This window comes from Dendrobates tinctorius, unplaced genomic scaffold (assembly GCF_039654945.1).
Source record: "Dendrobates tinctorius isolate UK_male_01 unplaced genomic scaffold, ASM3965494v1 ptg000003l, whole genome shotgun sequence".
NCBI lineage: Eukaryota > Metazoa > Chordata > Amphibia > Anura > Dendrobatidae > Dendrobates > Dendrobates tinctorius.
Window position 1 is genome coordinate 35274296 of NW_027361671.1, and position 18014 is coordinate 35292309.

The 18014-nt window shown below is 44.0% G+C and overlaps 1 protein-coding gene across 1 annotated transcript in view; it reads right to left on the bottom strand.

The window, feature by feature from the left end:
- Positions 1 to 3122: 3122 nt before the first annotated feature.
- SLCO4C1 (solute carrier organic anion transporter family member 4C1) overlaps positions 3123 to 18014 on the bottom strand; it is a 149059-nt gene continuing 134167 nt past the window's right edge. The window contains exons 10-13 of the mRNA XM_073545164.1: positions 15712 to 15908; positions 10307 to 10371; positions 8017 to 8154; positions 3123 to 4724 (exon numbers count right to left, since the gene is read on the bottom strand). Coding sequence (XP_073401265.1) covers positions 4600 to 4724; positions 8017 to 8154; positions 10307 to 10371; positions 15712 to 15908 — 525 coding nt within the window. The 3' untranslated portion in view covers positions 3123 to 4599. The remainder of the gene's footprint in view (positions 4725 to 8016; positions 8155 to 10306; positions 10372 to 15711; positions 15909 to 18014) is intronic.

Consider the following 18014-nt stretch of genomic DNA (forward strand, 5'->3'; position numbering starts at 1 on the left):
AGTGCTCTGTCAGTAAGCTAACATACAAACGACTGGCACATCCACTGGACAGGAACATAGGTGCATAACAGGAGCAGCTACCTTCATATACAATATACAAAAAAAGGTTGCTGTGAGGCTCTGAGCCATGTTCCTGTTCTGTTTGACTTTGCCCTTACTTTTGCCCTTATCAAAGATAGAGTAAGTAGCTTCACAAGGGGCCATCTTGTTCCTGTTTGACTTTGCCCTTACTTTTGCCCTTATCAAAGATGGAGTAAGTAGCTTCACAAGGGGCCATCTTGTTCCTGTTTTGACTCTTCCTGTTTCCTGCCTGCTGTGTACAAAAGGGACTCAGCACATTATACCTGTGCTTGTGTATCTGGATCTTCACCTGCTGCCAAGCTTGGAGAACTCGCATTGTGCCTGCTTCTTCTATACCTTGGGATTCCCCGTTTGTTACTTACCTGCCGTCCTGCCTGACCGCCTCTCCTGTCCGGATCTGCTCTGCTTCATTCATCTCTGCGGCCTGCTCTCCGCTTGAAGCCTGGTCCAGGCTCAGGACTTTAGGACTGTGTGCTCCCGGACCTCAGACTCTCGCCAGTTGGTTCGTACAGACTCTACCTGTTGCCAGAACTTATATCTGCTTACCGTGTAATACTGAAGCCTGCTTCCTGCAATACCCCTGAACTATCTTTGCATAGTACTGTGGCCTGTTGCTACAATACAATACTGAACCTTTGAACATATACTGTGTCTGTCTTCTCTGACCCATGCTACCGAGTTCCATAGAACCTATAGTACCAATTTGACAATTGCACTCTATCATGCTAAAGCATGTTAATGTGAAATATTTAAAATATGATTAACAATACGGCTTTGGAGTATTAGAAAAAAATATGAGATGCTTATTTTGGCCAAATTTAATGCTAAGCGTCTAATATTTTTTTCCTAATACTCCAAAGCCGTATTGCTATTCAAATTTCACATATTCCACATTGACATGCTTTAGCATGATAGAGTGCAATCTTTTTTTGTATATTGTACTAGCTGAAGAGCCTGGTGCTGCCCGGGCATATTAACTAACTGTTGTTAGTTATAACAAATTATAATTATCCTCCATCCCATAGTCTTGTGCCCATATACCCATCATATATATCCACGATCCCATAGGTCCATGCCCATATACTCATCATATATATCCTCCATACCATAGTCAAGTGCCCATATACCCATCACACATCCTCCATCCCATAGACCCATGCCCATATACCCATCATACATATTCTCCATCCCATAGTCCCATGCCATATACCCATCATACATATTCGCCATCCCATAGTCGAGTGCCCATATACCCATCACACATCCTTCATCTCATAGTCCCGTGCCCATATACCCATCATGCATATCCTCCATACCATAGTCCCGTGCCCATATACCCATCATACATATCCTCCATCCCATAGTCCAGTGCCCATATACCCATCACACATCCTCCATCCCAAAGTCAACCATTATGACATCATAATGAGCGGCGGGGCTTGCAACCTATGATGACATCAACGTCGCCATGGCAACCATTATGACATCATAATGAAGGGTGGGGCTTGATACACACACACACTTTTTCCCCATTATGTAGATAGGGGCAAAATTGATTGGTGAATTGGAATGTGCGGGGTTAAAATTTTGCCTCACAACATAGCCTAGGACACTCTCGGGGTCCAGACATGTGACTGTGCCAAGTTTTGTGGCTGTAGCTGCGACGGTGCGGATGCCAATCCCGGACATATACATACACACATACATACACACCCACATTGAGCTTTTTATATATTGTATATGGAGGTAGCTGCTCCTGGTATGTACCTATTCACACTATTCTGGATGATCCATACAAAATACGCCCCATATAATGCTGCACAAAGGTTAATAATGGCCCCATAAGATGCTCTATATTAAAATATGCCCCAAAATATTGCTGCATAAAAGGTTAGTGATGGCCCATAGGATGCCCCATATGCCGCTTCATAAAGGTTGATGACCCCATAAGATGCTCCATAGAATATGTCCCATATGCTGCTCCATAAAGATTGATGGCACCATAAGATGCTCCATAGAATAATATGCCCCATATGCTGCTCCATAAAGGTTGATGACCCCATAAGATGCCCCATATAATGCTGCATAAAGGTTGATGGCCTCATAAGATGCTCCAAAGATATATATGCCTCATATGCTGCTGCTGCCGCTGCGATTAAAATAAAAAGACATATTCACCTCTCATTGCTGGGGGCCAGGTGCCGGTGTCTCTGCTAGCTCAGGGCCCCGGCACCTGCGATATTCATCTGTCCCCATTCCATCGCCACACGCCGTTCTGTCTTCCAGGTCTCTGCAGTGACTGTTTAAGCGGAAGGTGTGCACTAAGCACGTCATCGCGCCCTCTGACCTGAATGTCACAGCCAGAGGATGCGGAAGACACAGCAGTGCGCGGCAGTGGAATGGGGACAGGTGAATATCGTATGGCTCCCCTGTCCTCCTCATCATACTCACCCCCTCCTGGCGCAGTCTCTGCACTTCTTGCTAACTTAGATGATCTCCTTCCGGTGTTCAGCTGTCATGTGGTACCGCTCATTAAAGTAATGAATATGCGCTCCACGCCTATGGGAGTGGAGTGCATATTCATTACTTTATTGAGTGGTACCACGTAACTGCTAAACACAGGAAAAGCTGCGGTGCCGGAGACCATCTGAGAAGCAGAGAAGTGCAGAGACCGGACCAGGAGGGGGTGAGTATGATCTGACAGCCACCGACTCCTGTGCTCCCCCTCCCCCGCCGTCCCCTTGGGACAATGACTTTCAGTCTAAAAAAAATGGGCTGAAAATTTTGGCTTATACTCGAGGATATATGGTATTTAATATAGCTAGTATCTGCCACATTTGGAGAGAACACAGCTCCTGAGCCCACTCATCACAAGATCACTCCAGCAGCCACTTACATGTACGAGTAGATGATATTGTGATAAGGGGTACATTTTTTAAAAATAAACACACCCCTTTGCATCAAACATGTGTTGGAAACTGTACATCGAGAAGAGTAAATAGCTCGTATCTTCTACAGATATTGAATGAATCCATTAAACATTATTCTGAAGTAAACTTTATTTAAAATACAATTTAAAAAACATTGATGGGTTCCACTCAGTTATGGCTTCCTATTCCTCATTCAAGCCAAACTTCAAATATATGAATGTTGATAAAGGGGAGTTATATAAAAGAGATGTAAACAGTTTTATCTATCAAGACATATACTCAACTTAGTGGAATATAGACAAATCTATTATCTAGGAATTTCAGTCATGGTCACCATTTGTTCAAAAATACTAACGAGCTGGTACAGAACATTAGCACATAACCAGTTGGTGAGTAACGCTGGGGTCACACTTGCGAGTGTAATGCAAGAACCTCAAGCGAGTCTCTTGCATCAATACCCGGCACTGCCGCCGGCCCTCGGGACCAGAGTGTGCGACATGTATTTCTATGTAGCTGCACACTTGGGCCCCGAGTATCGGCGGGCAGCAGTGCCGGGTATTGATGCGAGAGATTCGCGAGAGTTTCTCGCATTACACGTGCAAGTGTGACCCCGGCCTAAGACACTGGGTGGAACTGGCCCTTTACAAGAAAGATCAATGTAATAATAGAGCAAGTGGCGATGGCTGACTAACAGGGTCATTTCCACTTATCTTTTTGAGTGTATCATTTGACTGCACTTACTTGTTATGGTCCAATTTAGAGTAAATGATCCACAGAATTTTTGGGGTATGCCATGACTTTATGATCGGAGGGTATCTAACCTATGTGAAGAACCCCATCGATCCTGAGAAGGATGGAGTTGCAGGCCCATGTTGTAGTTTTCTCTAAATTAATGACCAGCAGTGTTTCCTGGAGTGGCCAAGACCCACCAGTTATGTTGACACTAGTGGATAACTGTTAAACTACATGTAAATATTACATTACATGGCCTGAAATGGATCCAGGTGGTTGCCAGTAGGTGAGTATCCCTTAGTTTGCTATTTTTTGCAGCACCAAGCTCCTGGGGAATTTTTTTTTCCAGACAACCCTATTTAAGTAGAGTATAAAGTATTTTCAAAAGGCAAATCATCAAAGCATGATCTATCCTGGGAAATTTCATCTCTAAAAACTAATGCAAGCTTTATTTTTGGGTCAGTGCGAGACATGTATTATAATGTATTCACAAGTTCAACTTTTTATCAAGATTAATTCCATACGAAAATAGTGTCCAGCGGTGAACATGCAGTTTAAGATCAGCAAACTTCCTAACATACTGTTCCCAGCCTAGCTGAAAAGGTTAATATAACCTTCCAATAAATCTTCTAAAGAAGATATTAAAAAACACAATAAATTCAGCTTTGTTCAGGCCTCAATTCTTCACCTTATAGAAATTTCCCATGGGAAAGTATTAGTTTCCACGGTTGTGGATTCCATTTATTTATTTGGCTTCGTTTTTAATTATTTGAGGAAGAACAATGTGAGAACTATAGATGAGGTATAATATTACACAAAATCAATGATGTACATCAGTATGTCCATTACTGTCTTCTTAAAGTGCCTCTGAAGAGATGACCTTTCCATTATCCTGTGAAGGGTCAAGTTTGCTTGGTGGAGGTTTATATATAAAATATGCTACAATAAGGAAAATGATTGTGAGGGCTTTGCTTGCTGCACCTAAAAGAAAAAAATCAAATTTAATCAGTACTGGTGCTTTGTCATTATATAGGTCACACATAAGAAAAATTACTAGTACTACCAGTATGTGATAATGAACGGTATCGCTATTTACTTATATGATGTAATAGATTCTTCAGCATTTTGTACAGTCTGCGTCAAAGTAATTAGACTATGGAAACAGAAATGACCAAAAACTGAGAAGCTAGGTCACTGTATAGGCCACCATACTCATATGTGCAAGCCTAAGGCTGGGGTCACACTAACCGATGCAAAATACGGTCAGTATTTTACATGCGTAATACGGATGAATGGCCCCTAAACAGTGCTCCGTATGTCATCCGTAATCAAGGTGTGGTCGCGTATTTTGCGCATGTCAGCATCTGTATGGCATCCGTATGGCGAGATTTTCTCGCAGGCTTGCAAAATGGACACATAATGGAGCCCTATGACAGGGTTTATAACAGAAACCAAAGAATAGATATAGACACATAGAATGCATATATATAATATATATATATATATATATATATATACACGCATTCATGTGTCTATATCTATTCTTTCGTTTCTTTATTAAACCTGTCAGTGTGAGTTTACTGTATCGCGCACTGAATTGCCGGCTTTGTTAAAAGACACCGGGTGCGTATTTCTCACAGGTCACACGTGTGGTCCGTGTGTAATCCGTATTTTTTGCGCATCCATAGATTTGCTTTGGCGTACTATGGCCGTAGTACGCTGACAATAGCAGCATGCTGCGATTGGCACGGAGCGTAGAATGCGGATGAGAAATATACGGCTGGTGCGAGGGACCCCATAGAGAATCATTGGTCCGTGTCTAATGCCTGCTTTTAGCGCCTCTCACTCGGCCGTATTCCTCGCCAGTGTGACCCCGGCCTTAAAGGGAATCTGTCAGTAGGTTTTTACTACCTCATCTGAGAGCAGCATGATGAAGGCAAAGAGAAGCTGAATCTAATGATGTATCACTTAGATTATTGGGTGTAGCCATTCTCACACAAAGTTTTTAGATTTAGCAGTGAAGCCGAGCGGAGAAAGCTAACCCCGCCCACACCAGGCTCTGTATATATAATGTCCATAGATAGTGAGGTGCCTATCACAGGAGGGGGCATGTTGGACCAAGGCACCAGCTAGTCACAGCAATGATAAGCTACTGGTACTAAAACAATTACTGCAAGCAAACAAAACCTGGAAAGCTTGATGATAAGAGAGGCATCCCTGAAATCTGGGTTTTAACCCTTGCTTCATGCTGCCTTTAGATTATATAGAAAAACCTGCTAACATTTTCCCGCAAACAAGCTTCAGTTTAATTACTAGATCTTGGAATAATACAGTAATACATTCCACAATTCAATGTGTTTGAAAAAAATGCCCCTGTGCTGAGATAATCTCATAAATGTGCCCCTGCTGTGTCCTGTGTAATGGCCGTGTCTGACTGTACAGGAATATGGTCTGATTGTAGCAGAGCTCCTAGGCAGGAGAGGACCCAGGAGAGAACACATGTAGTAGTAGAGCACCGCGCTCCAGACAGCAGGTGCAAAAGTAGGTGCCCAGTCCATAGTATAATATGTATGAGGAACTTGGCATTCAATTGATAGAAAAAAGATGATTTCCAGGCGCACTGTATCTTGTACAGTTTCAGCATTGAGTCCTATATTGTTTTGTGGCAATCTGTATATCTGAAGAAAGTCTAAACTGAGACCGAAATGTCATTATGTTCAATGTGGATTGAAAATAAATAGTAATGAGCGAACATGCTATGACAGCATGTTATCCGAGCATGCTTGGGTGTTATCCGAGTATCTTGGGCATGCTTGAATAATAGTTCAAGTCCTTGCAGCTGCATGATTCGCGGTTGTTAGACAGCCTCAAGACATATGGATATTGCCTGTTTGCAATTCCCACATGTTTTGCCACTAATAGCCGTGAATCATGCAGCTGCGGGGTTTCAAACTATTATTCAAGAATGTCCAAGATATTCGGATAACACCCGAGCATGCTCGGATAACACGCTATCAGAGCACGTTAGCTCATCACTAAAAATAAATCATCTTTTTTCTACATCAGGTGAGTGCAGGAGAGAATACAGACAGGGTGGCCAGGGAGCACAGATGATTCTTTTTGGGAGGTAGAATATTTCCCTGTCTGTTTTTAAACATTGGTTTACATCTAAGGGTATGTGCACACATTGCAGATTCTGCTGCGGATTTTTCCGCGTGGATTTTGCTAAATCCACAGGTAAAATGACCTGCGTTTTACCTGCAGATTTTCTGTGGATTTTGCCTGCGTTTTACACCTGCAGATTTCTATAATGGAATAGGTGTAAAAATGCTGCGGATTCCGCATAAAGAATTGACATGCTGCCGATTCAGAACCGCAGCAAATCTGCGTGGAAAAATCTGCAGCATGTGCACTGCGTTTTTTGTTTTACATTGACTATAATGGTACTGTACACCGCAGGAGAATCTGCTGCGGATCTGCAGGGCCAAATCCAGTGCGGATCCGCAGCAGACATTAGCCCTGCCTGTGGAGGGCTATACCATCACTGCTGCACCACACCATCTGTCCCAGCAGAGCTGTCTGCAGCGTCGGCTTAACATCTCCCTTGCCAAACACCACAGGTGGCATCACGAACTATTCCATTACACCATTACAATTCCCCATTACTTGGGCGCCCAGGGCCACTGCTGCTGTGACACATCCCACTGTCACCGGCCCGGTACCGAGTACCCCACAGCCCTGGGAGGGCGACCCACACATACCCTCAGAGAGATTCAGCTGTGATCCCATGCTGTCCTGTCTGTATACTCTTTTGCTTCCTAAACATACCTATAAATGGCAAACTACACTAAGGAGAGGGGCCGGCTATAGGGATCCTTTGCCTGCAGCATGTCTTTAAGTGTCAGTCGCTCTCTCTAGGTGCCATTTTATTAATAGACGGAGAGTAGACAACATCTTGTACATTTATTCCTGTGTGTGAGCACTGACACTGGAGGAGCCCAGTGGTGAGCTCACAGTATCAGAGAGGGTGTGCTCTGACCTCCCAATCCTGCCAGTCTGTGACCAGCACTCGCTACACATGCGCAGAAGAGTGCAGAGCATGCCCTCACCCACACTGAGTCCGCATCTGCCCAGACACTGTGAGCGTTGCTGGGCCCTGATGTGTCTCCTTTTCATAAGATACATCCAGAAATAATCTGCCATAGAAATCCACAGTCCCTTACATTAATCTTGATTTTCTGTTTCCTTTGTGTGAAAATGTATTAATACTTACTGATGCCGATCAGTTTGTAAGATATGCCAGTATTATTATAGGTCCAACAAGCGCCCTTTGTCCCACATTCATTCAAGTTCCATAAAATACAACTGCTATCTATGACGACCCCAAATACTATTGGTCCAGGGATGGAGCCTAGAACATAACGAGGACATAACAACATGAGGCTTGATATTGTCAATTGAGCTACACATTTACATGTTAAATTAACACAAAATTAGCAAATGGCACAATATTCTTTAGACAAATCAAAATACCATGTTTGTCCAAAAATAAGACAGGTCATACTGTATATTATTTTTTGTTCCAAAACATGGGTCAGGGCTAGTTTTTAGGGGATGTCTTATTTTTTCTCCTTATACAACAATCCACATTTATTGTTGATCAAAAAAATCAACAATTATTCACATATAATCATATCATGACACACTGCGCACACACACCTGTGTACTGCATACGATACATATCAGCCCATCTCCTCTTCAGCTACCCTAGACTCTGAAGTTAAAGGACCTTTGATAATTTCATGGTCACATGACCGTGATGTCAATAAAGGTTCTTAAGCAGTCTTAACCCCTGCTTTGATGAGGGCTCCGGCGGTGAGCCCGCATCAAAGCTGGGACATGTCAGCTGATTTGAACAGCTGACATGTGACCGCAATAGGCGCGAGTGGAATCACAATCCGCTCGTGCCTATTAACTAGTTAAATGCCGCTGTCAAGCATTTAACAAGCGCTTCCGGCCGTATGGCCGGAAATACGCGCATCGCTGACCCCCATCACGTGATCGGGGGTCATCGGTGCATTGTCGTAACAACCAGAGGCCTCCGCGAGACTTCTATGGTTGTTGATGATGGATTGCTATGAGCGCCACCCTTTGGTCGGCGCTCATAACAATGCTGTCATTCTGCTACAAAGAGGTGATCTGTGCATCACCTCTATGTAGCAGAGGCGATTGAGTAGTGGCAGCTGTTGGCCTCCCATGGAGGCTATTGAAGAATGCTAAAAGTAAAAAAAAAAAGTGATTTTAAAAATATGAAAAAAAAAAAAAAAAAACCTAAAAGTTCATTTCACCCCCTTTTGCCCCATTCAAAATAAAACAATAAAAAAAATTCAAACCTACACATATTTGGTATCGCCGCGTTCACAATTGCCCAATCTATCAATAAACAAAAAGGATTAACAGGATCGCTCAACGGCATAGCCAGAAAAAAATTAAAAAAAAACAGAATTACGTTTTTTAGTCACCGTGACATTGCATTAAAATGCAATAATGGGCAATCAAAAGAATGCGCATCTGCACAAAAGTGGAATCAGTAAAAATGTCAGCTCAGCACGCAAAATATCAGCCCTCATACAACCCGAGATCACAAAAAATGGAGACGCTATGGGTCTCGGAAAATTGTGCAATTTTTTTTTTCTTTTAGCAAAGTTTGGAATTTTTTTTAGCACTTAGATAAAAAAGAAACTAGGCATGTTTGGTGTCTATGAACTCGTAATGACCTGGAAAATCATAATAGCAGGTTAGATTTAGCATCTAGTGAACCTAGCAAAAAAGCCAATCAAAAAACCAGTGTGGGATTGCAAATTTTTTGCAATTTCACCGCACTTGGAATTTTCTTTCCCGTTTTCAAGTACATGACATGGTAAAACCAATGGTGCAATTCAAAAGTACAACTCATCCTGCAAATAATAAGCCCTCACATGGCCATATTGAAGGAAAAATAAAAAGTTATGGCTCTGGACAGAAGGGGAGAGAAAAATGAAACCGCAAAACCAAAAAAAGCTCCGGTCATTAAGGGGTTCCTCGGAATAGAAATGCTGGGGACTCTTAAGAGAATGGGGACCCTGGGCAATTGACCCATTTGCCCACCCCACCCTGCAAAATGCTGGTCCTGACTGTAACAAAGGCTTATTTTTGTAATAGACCTTATATTTCAAGCATACTTCAAAAATCCTGTAAAATCATGCTAGGGCTTATTTTCAAGGTAGGGTTTATTTTTGAGGAAGTAGCAATTTAACATTGCAATCAGTTCTATATCCCTGATACCCATGTATTGATGACAAATATTATAATGCATTAGACCCTGAATTTCATTCAGTCAGAAGTTGTGGTCACAATATAATGGAGCGGGACCGGAACGGCGCCAGGAACAGCTCAAGGTGATGGCGGGTAAGTATAACACTAAGGTCAGAGCTAAAACAAACAAAAAAAGCTGGAGTGGTGCTTTATGGCATAGGCAGTAATATTCGTATTCCATAAATCTACTTAACTTCAATTATATTTACCTAATAGCCGAATAAATGACCACTGAACTCCAAGTGCAAATGACCTTTGCTTGTCGGGTACACACCTAAAGGAAAACATTTTATATTGTTATAAAATCCTGCACAAATTAATATAGTTAATAAAATGTTTATAAATGAGCACAAAAAGAATTTCACCACGTTTTTCATATTTTGCATCTCTTTAAAGAACATAGAGTCCCATGCGTCAGACCTAAAATTCTACTGTAATACTGTAGGGATACTATTGTAGGCTCTGTTATAGGGGCACTATGACTGACATGCTAATGTGGACACTACAGCTTGCTCCAAGAAGGGGACACTATGGCCGGCGATGTAATGGAGACACTACAGCTAGCTCCATGAAGGGGACACTATGGCCGGCACTGTAATGGAGACACTACAGCTAGCTCCATAAAGAAGACACTATGGCCAGCACTGTAATGGAGACACTACAGCTAGCTCCATAAAGAAGACACTATGGCTGGTGCTGTAATGGGGACACTACAGCTAGCTCCATAAAGAAGACACTATGGCCGGCACTGTAATGGAGACACTACAGCTAGCTCCATAAAGAAGACACTATGGCCAGCACTGTAATGGAGACACTACAGCTAGTTCCAGAAAGGGAACACTATGGCTGACATGCTAATGGAGATACTACAGCTAGTACCATAAAGGGGACACTATGGCCGGCACTGTAATGGGGACACTACAGCTAGCTCCATAAAGAAGACACTATGGCCAGCGCTGTAATGGGGACACATTATCTAGCTCTGCAATGGTGGCTGGCATTATAATGGGAACATAGTGGATGGTTCTGTAATATGGACACTGTGACAATCATTTTAATGTGAAAACTATTGCTGGGTTTGTAACGGAAGCTGTGGAAGGCAATGTCATGGGTTAGTGTGACTGGCAGTGATGGTGAGGTAAAGCAAACCAAAGTATCTAATTACCGTTCCAGTACCTAAAACGAACTTTTTAAAATGTTCGTTCGAACTCAAAGGACCCGAATATCCATGGGTCCGCCCATCATTACTCCATATCATTAGAATAGGTGATAAAATCAGAAACTAAAAATTGTTCTCAGTCATGGAAGGGATTAAATATTTTTTCATATCACTGTAGCTTTGAAATGATCAAAACTGACCAGAACTTTAGAAATACAGAACTGACAATTAAAAAATTGTTGGCATTGTTTCTACCATTTCTTTATAAGAATTGAGAATGCTTGCATTACTTCCTTGATCAGGCCATAAACATACAAGTTTCTTGTATTTTCTAATCTGATAATATGACATATGACAGCATTCACTAAAAGATGTAAGGGGGTGAAGAGTAAGGAGAGCGCAAAAGGGTTACCTCTCCTGCTCCGTGTCCGGAACCACCTAGTCAGACAGCAGGGTTGCCAGGGGGAAGACTTTCTGACCTGGACCGACCATACCATGTGACCGTGGGGGGCAGTGACCGGAAAGAAGAGAGGACAGACAGGAAACTGTGCAGTGTCCGGGCGGGAAAGGAGTGTGCGCAGGACAGAGAGCAGGCTGCTACACCGCGCACCCAGAGAGAGAGAGTTCCCTGTCTGAGGACTGAGACTGAAGGACAAGGTGTTGTGAGTGCCGTATGTGAGTATGTGGATACGTTAGTGTGGCACCCCTGAGGGTTCAATTGCCAAAGAGGTACTGCACCTCCTCCTGAGGTGTGGTTCCCAACCATCCAGGTAAGGTGGAGACACCTGACCACACTCCAACACCTGCACCTTTGGCGGCTCCCTGCTTGGAGTGTAGCATAGCACCCCTTGATGGCTCCCTGCATGGAACAAGAAACGTGCTGGGAGGTGGGTGGAGTTTAGTTCACATAAAAGAGCGGGAAGAATGGAGTTAGTCAGTCAGTCTTTCATTCAGTCAGTGAGTGAGGATGTAGAAGGACAGAGAGTGAGAAAGAGAAGATCCCCGGGAGAGGGATGGAAGAAGGAAGTGCTGCAGCAGGTCAAAGTGATCTGGGTCTGCTGGCACAGGAAAGAGACAGAGAAAGTAAGCTTGAGTCTCCATTGGAAAGAAGGATTAGTATGGAATGTAAGGAGAATAGGAGGACTAAGGATCAGGGTTGGAAGAGAGAACCCTTCCCAAGTTCTAAGCGCAAGGCCGGGGTCCGGTCCCCGAGGTTGTATGGATACTAGTGGTCCTGCAGCAGACACTGGAGGAATAGAAGTAGTGACCACTTTATTCCCACACAAGACTTGGGGGCACAACAGCAACTGGATAGCGAGCCGGGACTAGGTAGTAAGGAGTCACTGAAGCAGGCTACAGCTGTCTGCTGTACAAGTAGAGTTCATAGAAATATCTGACAGGAGGAACTCCAGTGTAACTCAGTACTGTGAGTACTTCACTCAAAGGCGCTATAAGAGGAGACGTTCAGAAAAGGCACATATGTTGGCGGAGTGTTGGAAGGGAGTACTTCATCTTGCCTGGAAGTTGGCTGAGCTCCTGACCTGGAGGACACAGCACCGAAGCGGGCACCTGTGTGCACAGCAGACTGTGAGTAAAGCTTTGGAACTACATGCCCTGGTGTCCTCCACTTATTCCTGCGCCAACGCGTCGGCACGGCTACATCCCCTGCGCCCGACACTACACCATCTAAGTGTCACTTCACTTACTCTGCCCTGGGACTACAGCCCTGCCTGTGGAGGGCTATAACATCATTGCTGCACCACACCATCTGTCCCAGAGGATCTGTCTGCAGCGTCGGCTTACATCTTCATTGCCGAACACCACAGGTGGCGTCACATCACTTATAAACTTCCCCTTTTTACAATGGGTGCCCAGGGCCACAGGCCGGGTCCCAGCTGCCGTGACATCTCACATTGAAGCTCATCGGGCCCAGTACCGAGTACCCTACAGCCCTGGGAGGGCAACCCATTAGCCTCCGTGACCAGAGGAGACTTTCCCCCTGACAGTATTGAGACAGCGACGCGAGTGCGCAGTCCCGGGGACCGCAGTGACGAGCCAGAGCCCCTGATTGTGGTGAAGAGACTTATCAGTGTGCGCAGCATCGCTCCTGCGGTGAGACAGGCGGGAAATTGCACAGAGACTCATAGCCAGGAGACCCAGGTTCCTCATCAGCTCCCAGCTTCCTGCTTTAACCCCTGGAGGTCCTAACTTCAACTTGAGCAGAGACTGTAGAGACTGCAAGCGTCGCTGTTGTCGGTGCCTATGTGGGAGAAGTAGACCCTTCAATCAAGCTTTCCTCAGACTGATAAGTGATAATTATCCTAGTTTAACCCTTTTAACGCTGCATAACCGTTTATCTGTTTCCTTCAGCTCCATTGTTCTGCTTTACTGTTTTACTCTGTCACATTTAACCCCCTACTACTCCTCCCTGCATGGAGAGAAAATCCTTGTAAATAAACCTTTAACTCTTGGTTTGTCTCGGATCCGTGGCGACATCCTCCATACCTGCAGGTTATTACAAAAAAATGAAGCTTCAGAACTTGAGTAGCCTTGAACGTGACCATCACCAATGGGTATGACAATAACCGAGGCTGCAAAGAATAACTAAATGCAATATAACTATGAGGAATGAGTGTTATATTGTCCCTAGATTTTGGCCACCCGACAGCAGAATGATGAAGAGACAGAGTCCCCAATTACCTTGGCATGTCACTTACTGGGCTGCTTAGTGTAGTTTTGATAAAATCATTTTTTTTCAGGAGGAGATTATGAAGTAGAGGACTAGTAAACTTACAGCCATGTAGTCCAACCATGCCGCCCCCCCCCACACTGATTGGCAGCTTTCTGCGCTGACTTCTTTGGTGGAAGAGGAGGCCCCAACCACTTCCTCCACCAATCAGCAAGTGAAACAGCTGACACGATGATGTGCGGAGAGTCAGCACACTGAAGGCAGAGAGAGAAGCAGAAGCAGGGCGCCAGGGAACGGGACTAAGGTGAGTATGTGGTGCTCTTTTTAGTTTTTTTTTAATGTGTATGGGATGTTTGCGTGGACATGGAGATGCTATGGGGGTGACATGATGAATATGGGGGCGACATGCTGCACGATGCTGCATATGGGGGCAACATGCTGCATATGGGGACGATATGCTGCAATGGTGCTGCATATGGGGCAACATGCTGCACATGGTGCTGCATATGGGGCGACTTGCTGCACATGGTGCTGCATATGGGGCGACTTGCTGCACATGGTGCTGCATATGGGGCGACATGCTGCACATGGTGCTGCATATGGGGTGACATGCTGTACATGGTGCTGCATATGGGGGCAACATGCTGCACATGGTGCTGCATATGGGGGCAACATGCTGCACATGGTGCTGCATATGGGGGCAACATGCCGCACATGGTGCTGCATATGGGGGTGACATGCTGCACATGGTATTGCATATGGCGGCGACATGCCATACATGGTGCTGCATATGGGGGCGACATGCCGCACATGGTGCTGCGTATGGAGCGACATGCTGAACATCATGCTGCATATGGGGGTGACATGCCGCACATGGGGAGGCTATGGGGCATCATGCTGCACATGGGAAGGCTATGGGGTGTTATGCTGCACATGGGGATGCTATGGAGGCATTATGCTGCACATGGCGAGGCTATGGGGGTGACATGCTGCACATGGGGAGGCTATGGGGGCAATAAGCTGCACATGGGAAGGCTATAGGTGTGACATGTTGCACATTGAGAGGCTATGGGGCGACATGCTGCACATGAGGAGGCTATAGGGGCAACATGCTGCACATTGGGAGGCTTTGGGGGCCTCATGCAGTGCAAATAGGGAGGCTGCGTAGGGCTCATGCTGTATATAGGGAGGCTGTGTGGGGCTCATGCTTTGTATAGGGAGGCTGTGTGGGGCTCATGCTGCATATGGGGGAGGCTGTTTAGAGCTCATGCCTCATATGGGGGAGGCTGGTGTGGGGCTTATACTGCATATAAGGAGGAAGGTGTGGGGCTCATGCTGCATATAAGGGGCTGTTGGAGGCTCATGCGATATATAGAAGGGGCTGTACTCGGGTTCAAATGATATATAGGGGGGTGTCAGCATATTTAATTTGCTCAATATGAAGTGACACAATTAATATTAATATAATTATCAATAATATAATAAATATTGTATATTGATATTAATATTGAGCAGAATTAATTTCAGACTAGTGGTTCGATCCTCTACAAAAGTCATGGTCTCTCATGTGGCTCCTCAAGAAAATTAATTGCCCACCCCTATTCAAGAGTCATCTATGATGTCCCTGGTCAGATCCAACCATGACTCGGAACAGTGGCCAAACAGAATGGAAAACAGGTAAAATATTGTCAATGTTTAAAGGTCAAATGGCTAGTAACATGGCATTTAACTTCATGTGCACACTTCTCAATATAACTGGTACTAACCTTAGAATGGCTATTGTAATCGGTGTGGCAATCATGAAGGTAGTTACAACAACAAAAAAGAAAAAAACCATGAACAATATCAAGCTAGTACATGAGGTTTCACATTTTCCAGGTAAGGCATCGGAGACATTTAAGCTGAGTGTCCTCTGTGCTATTTCCCGGACTGGACTCCCAATACATTCACAATTAGTATAAATCTGTAAGACAGAATGAATACGTCTATATTAAAAACAGAATAAAATACAGTAGGTACGGAAAGTATTCAGACCTCTTTCAATAGTTCACTCTTTGTTTCATTGCAGCAATTTGGTAAATTCAAAAAAGTTCATTTTTTCTCATTAATGTACACTCTGCACCCCATCTTGACTGAAAAAAAACAGAAAAGTAAACATTTTTGCAAATTTAATAAAAAATAAAAACTGAAATATCACATGGTCATAAGTATTCAGATCCTTTGCTCAGTATTGAGTAGAAGCACCCTTTGGGGCTAGTACAGCCATGAGTCTTCTTGAGAATGATACAAGTTTTTCACACCTGGATTTTGGTATCCCCTGCCATTCTTCCTTACAAACACTCTCCAGTTCCATCAGGTTGGATGGTGAACAATGATGGACAGCCATTTTCAGCTCTCTCCAGAGATGCTCAATCGGGTTTTCATCCAGGATATCTCTGTACTTGGCTGCATTTATGTTTCCTTCAATTGCAACCAGTCATCCTGTCCTTGCAGTTGAAAAATACCCCCATAGCATGATGTTGCCACCACCATGTTTCACTGTTGGGATTGTATTCTGCAGGTGATGAGCAGTGCCTGGTTTTCTCCACACATACCACTTAGAACTTTTTGATGATAATTCTATCTTTGTCTCATCAGACCAGACAATCTTATTTCTCATAGTCTGGGAGCCCTTCATGTGTTTTTTAGCAAACTCTATGCAGGCTTTCATATGTCTGGCACTGAGGGGAGGCTTCCGTAGGGCCACTCTACCAAAAAGGCCCAACTGGTGGAGGGCTGCAGTGATAGTTGACTTTGTGGAACTTTCTCCCATCAACCTACTGCATCTGTAGAGCTAAGCCATAGTGATTTTGGAGTTCTTCTTTACCTGTCTCACCAAGGCTCTTCTCGCACAATTGCTCAGTTTGACTGGATGGCCAGGTCTAGGAAGACTTCTGGTGGTCCCAAACTTCTTCCATTTAATGATTATGGAGGCCTCTGTGCTCTTAGGAACCTTGAGTACAGCAGAAATTCTTTTGTATCTTTGGCCAGATCTGTGCCTTGCCACAATTCTGTCTCTGAGCTCCTTGGCCAGTTCCTTTGACCTCATGATTCTCATTTGGTCTGACATGCACTGTGAGCTGTGAGGTCTTATATAGACAGGTGTGTGCCATTACAAATCAAGTCCTATCAGTTTAATTAAACACAGCTGGACTCCAATGAAGTAGTAGAACCATCTCAAGGAGGATCATAAGGAAATGGACAGGATGTGACTTACTGTAAATATGAGTGTCTGAGCAAAGGGTCAGAATACTTATGATCATGTGATATTTCAGTTTTTCTTTTTTAATAAATTTCCAAAAATTTCTACATTTCTGTTTTTTCAGTCAGGATGGGGTGCAGAGTGTACATTAATGAGAAAAAATGAACTTTTTTTATTTACCAAATGGCTTTCCGTACCCGCTGTATACTGTGGATAAGTGAAAGCTTGTTTTCAATGTACAAACCCTTTAAGCGATAACTCATTTAACTGAAGTTTAGGGTTGCAGACAAGCACCTTCACCAGTGAGACACTTATAAGAGCACAATAGTGGGCTTTAGAATGGGATTAACGTAGCTTGCATTGTAATAAGGACACCATGGCTGGCACCAAGACAGTAAGGCCCCAATGTATCAAAGATTTTATGCCTGTATTCTAGAGTAAAACATTGTTGAAAAATTTCATAATTTTTGCCCATTGTGAAGTTGTGAAAAATGTAACTTTTACTGTTTTCAGTCCTCTTTCGGGAAGCTCAGCCAAAGCAAAGCTACGGAAGAGCCTGAGCAAGACACGACATGGCAATGCCCACCGACAAACTCAGCAAACATGGCATTGTTTCATACACCAGATATGTTATTCCAGTACCTGATTGCAGAATATCTCTGGTGATTGCAGAATATCTCTGGTGAAGTGCAGAGAGGAGCCCGACACTGATGATCAGTGTCCACCACTGAGCCAAGTTCATTAAAAGGGATGTCCAGTTCAAACTGATAAATCCGCAGTCACTCCATGTGACTGCAGACTTATGAATCCGCACAGCGTATGCACTGT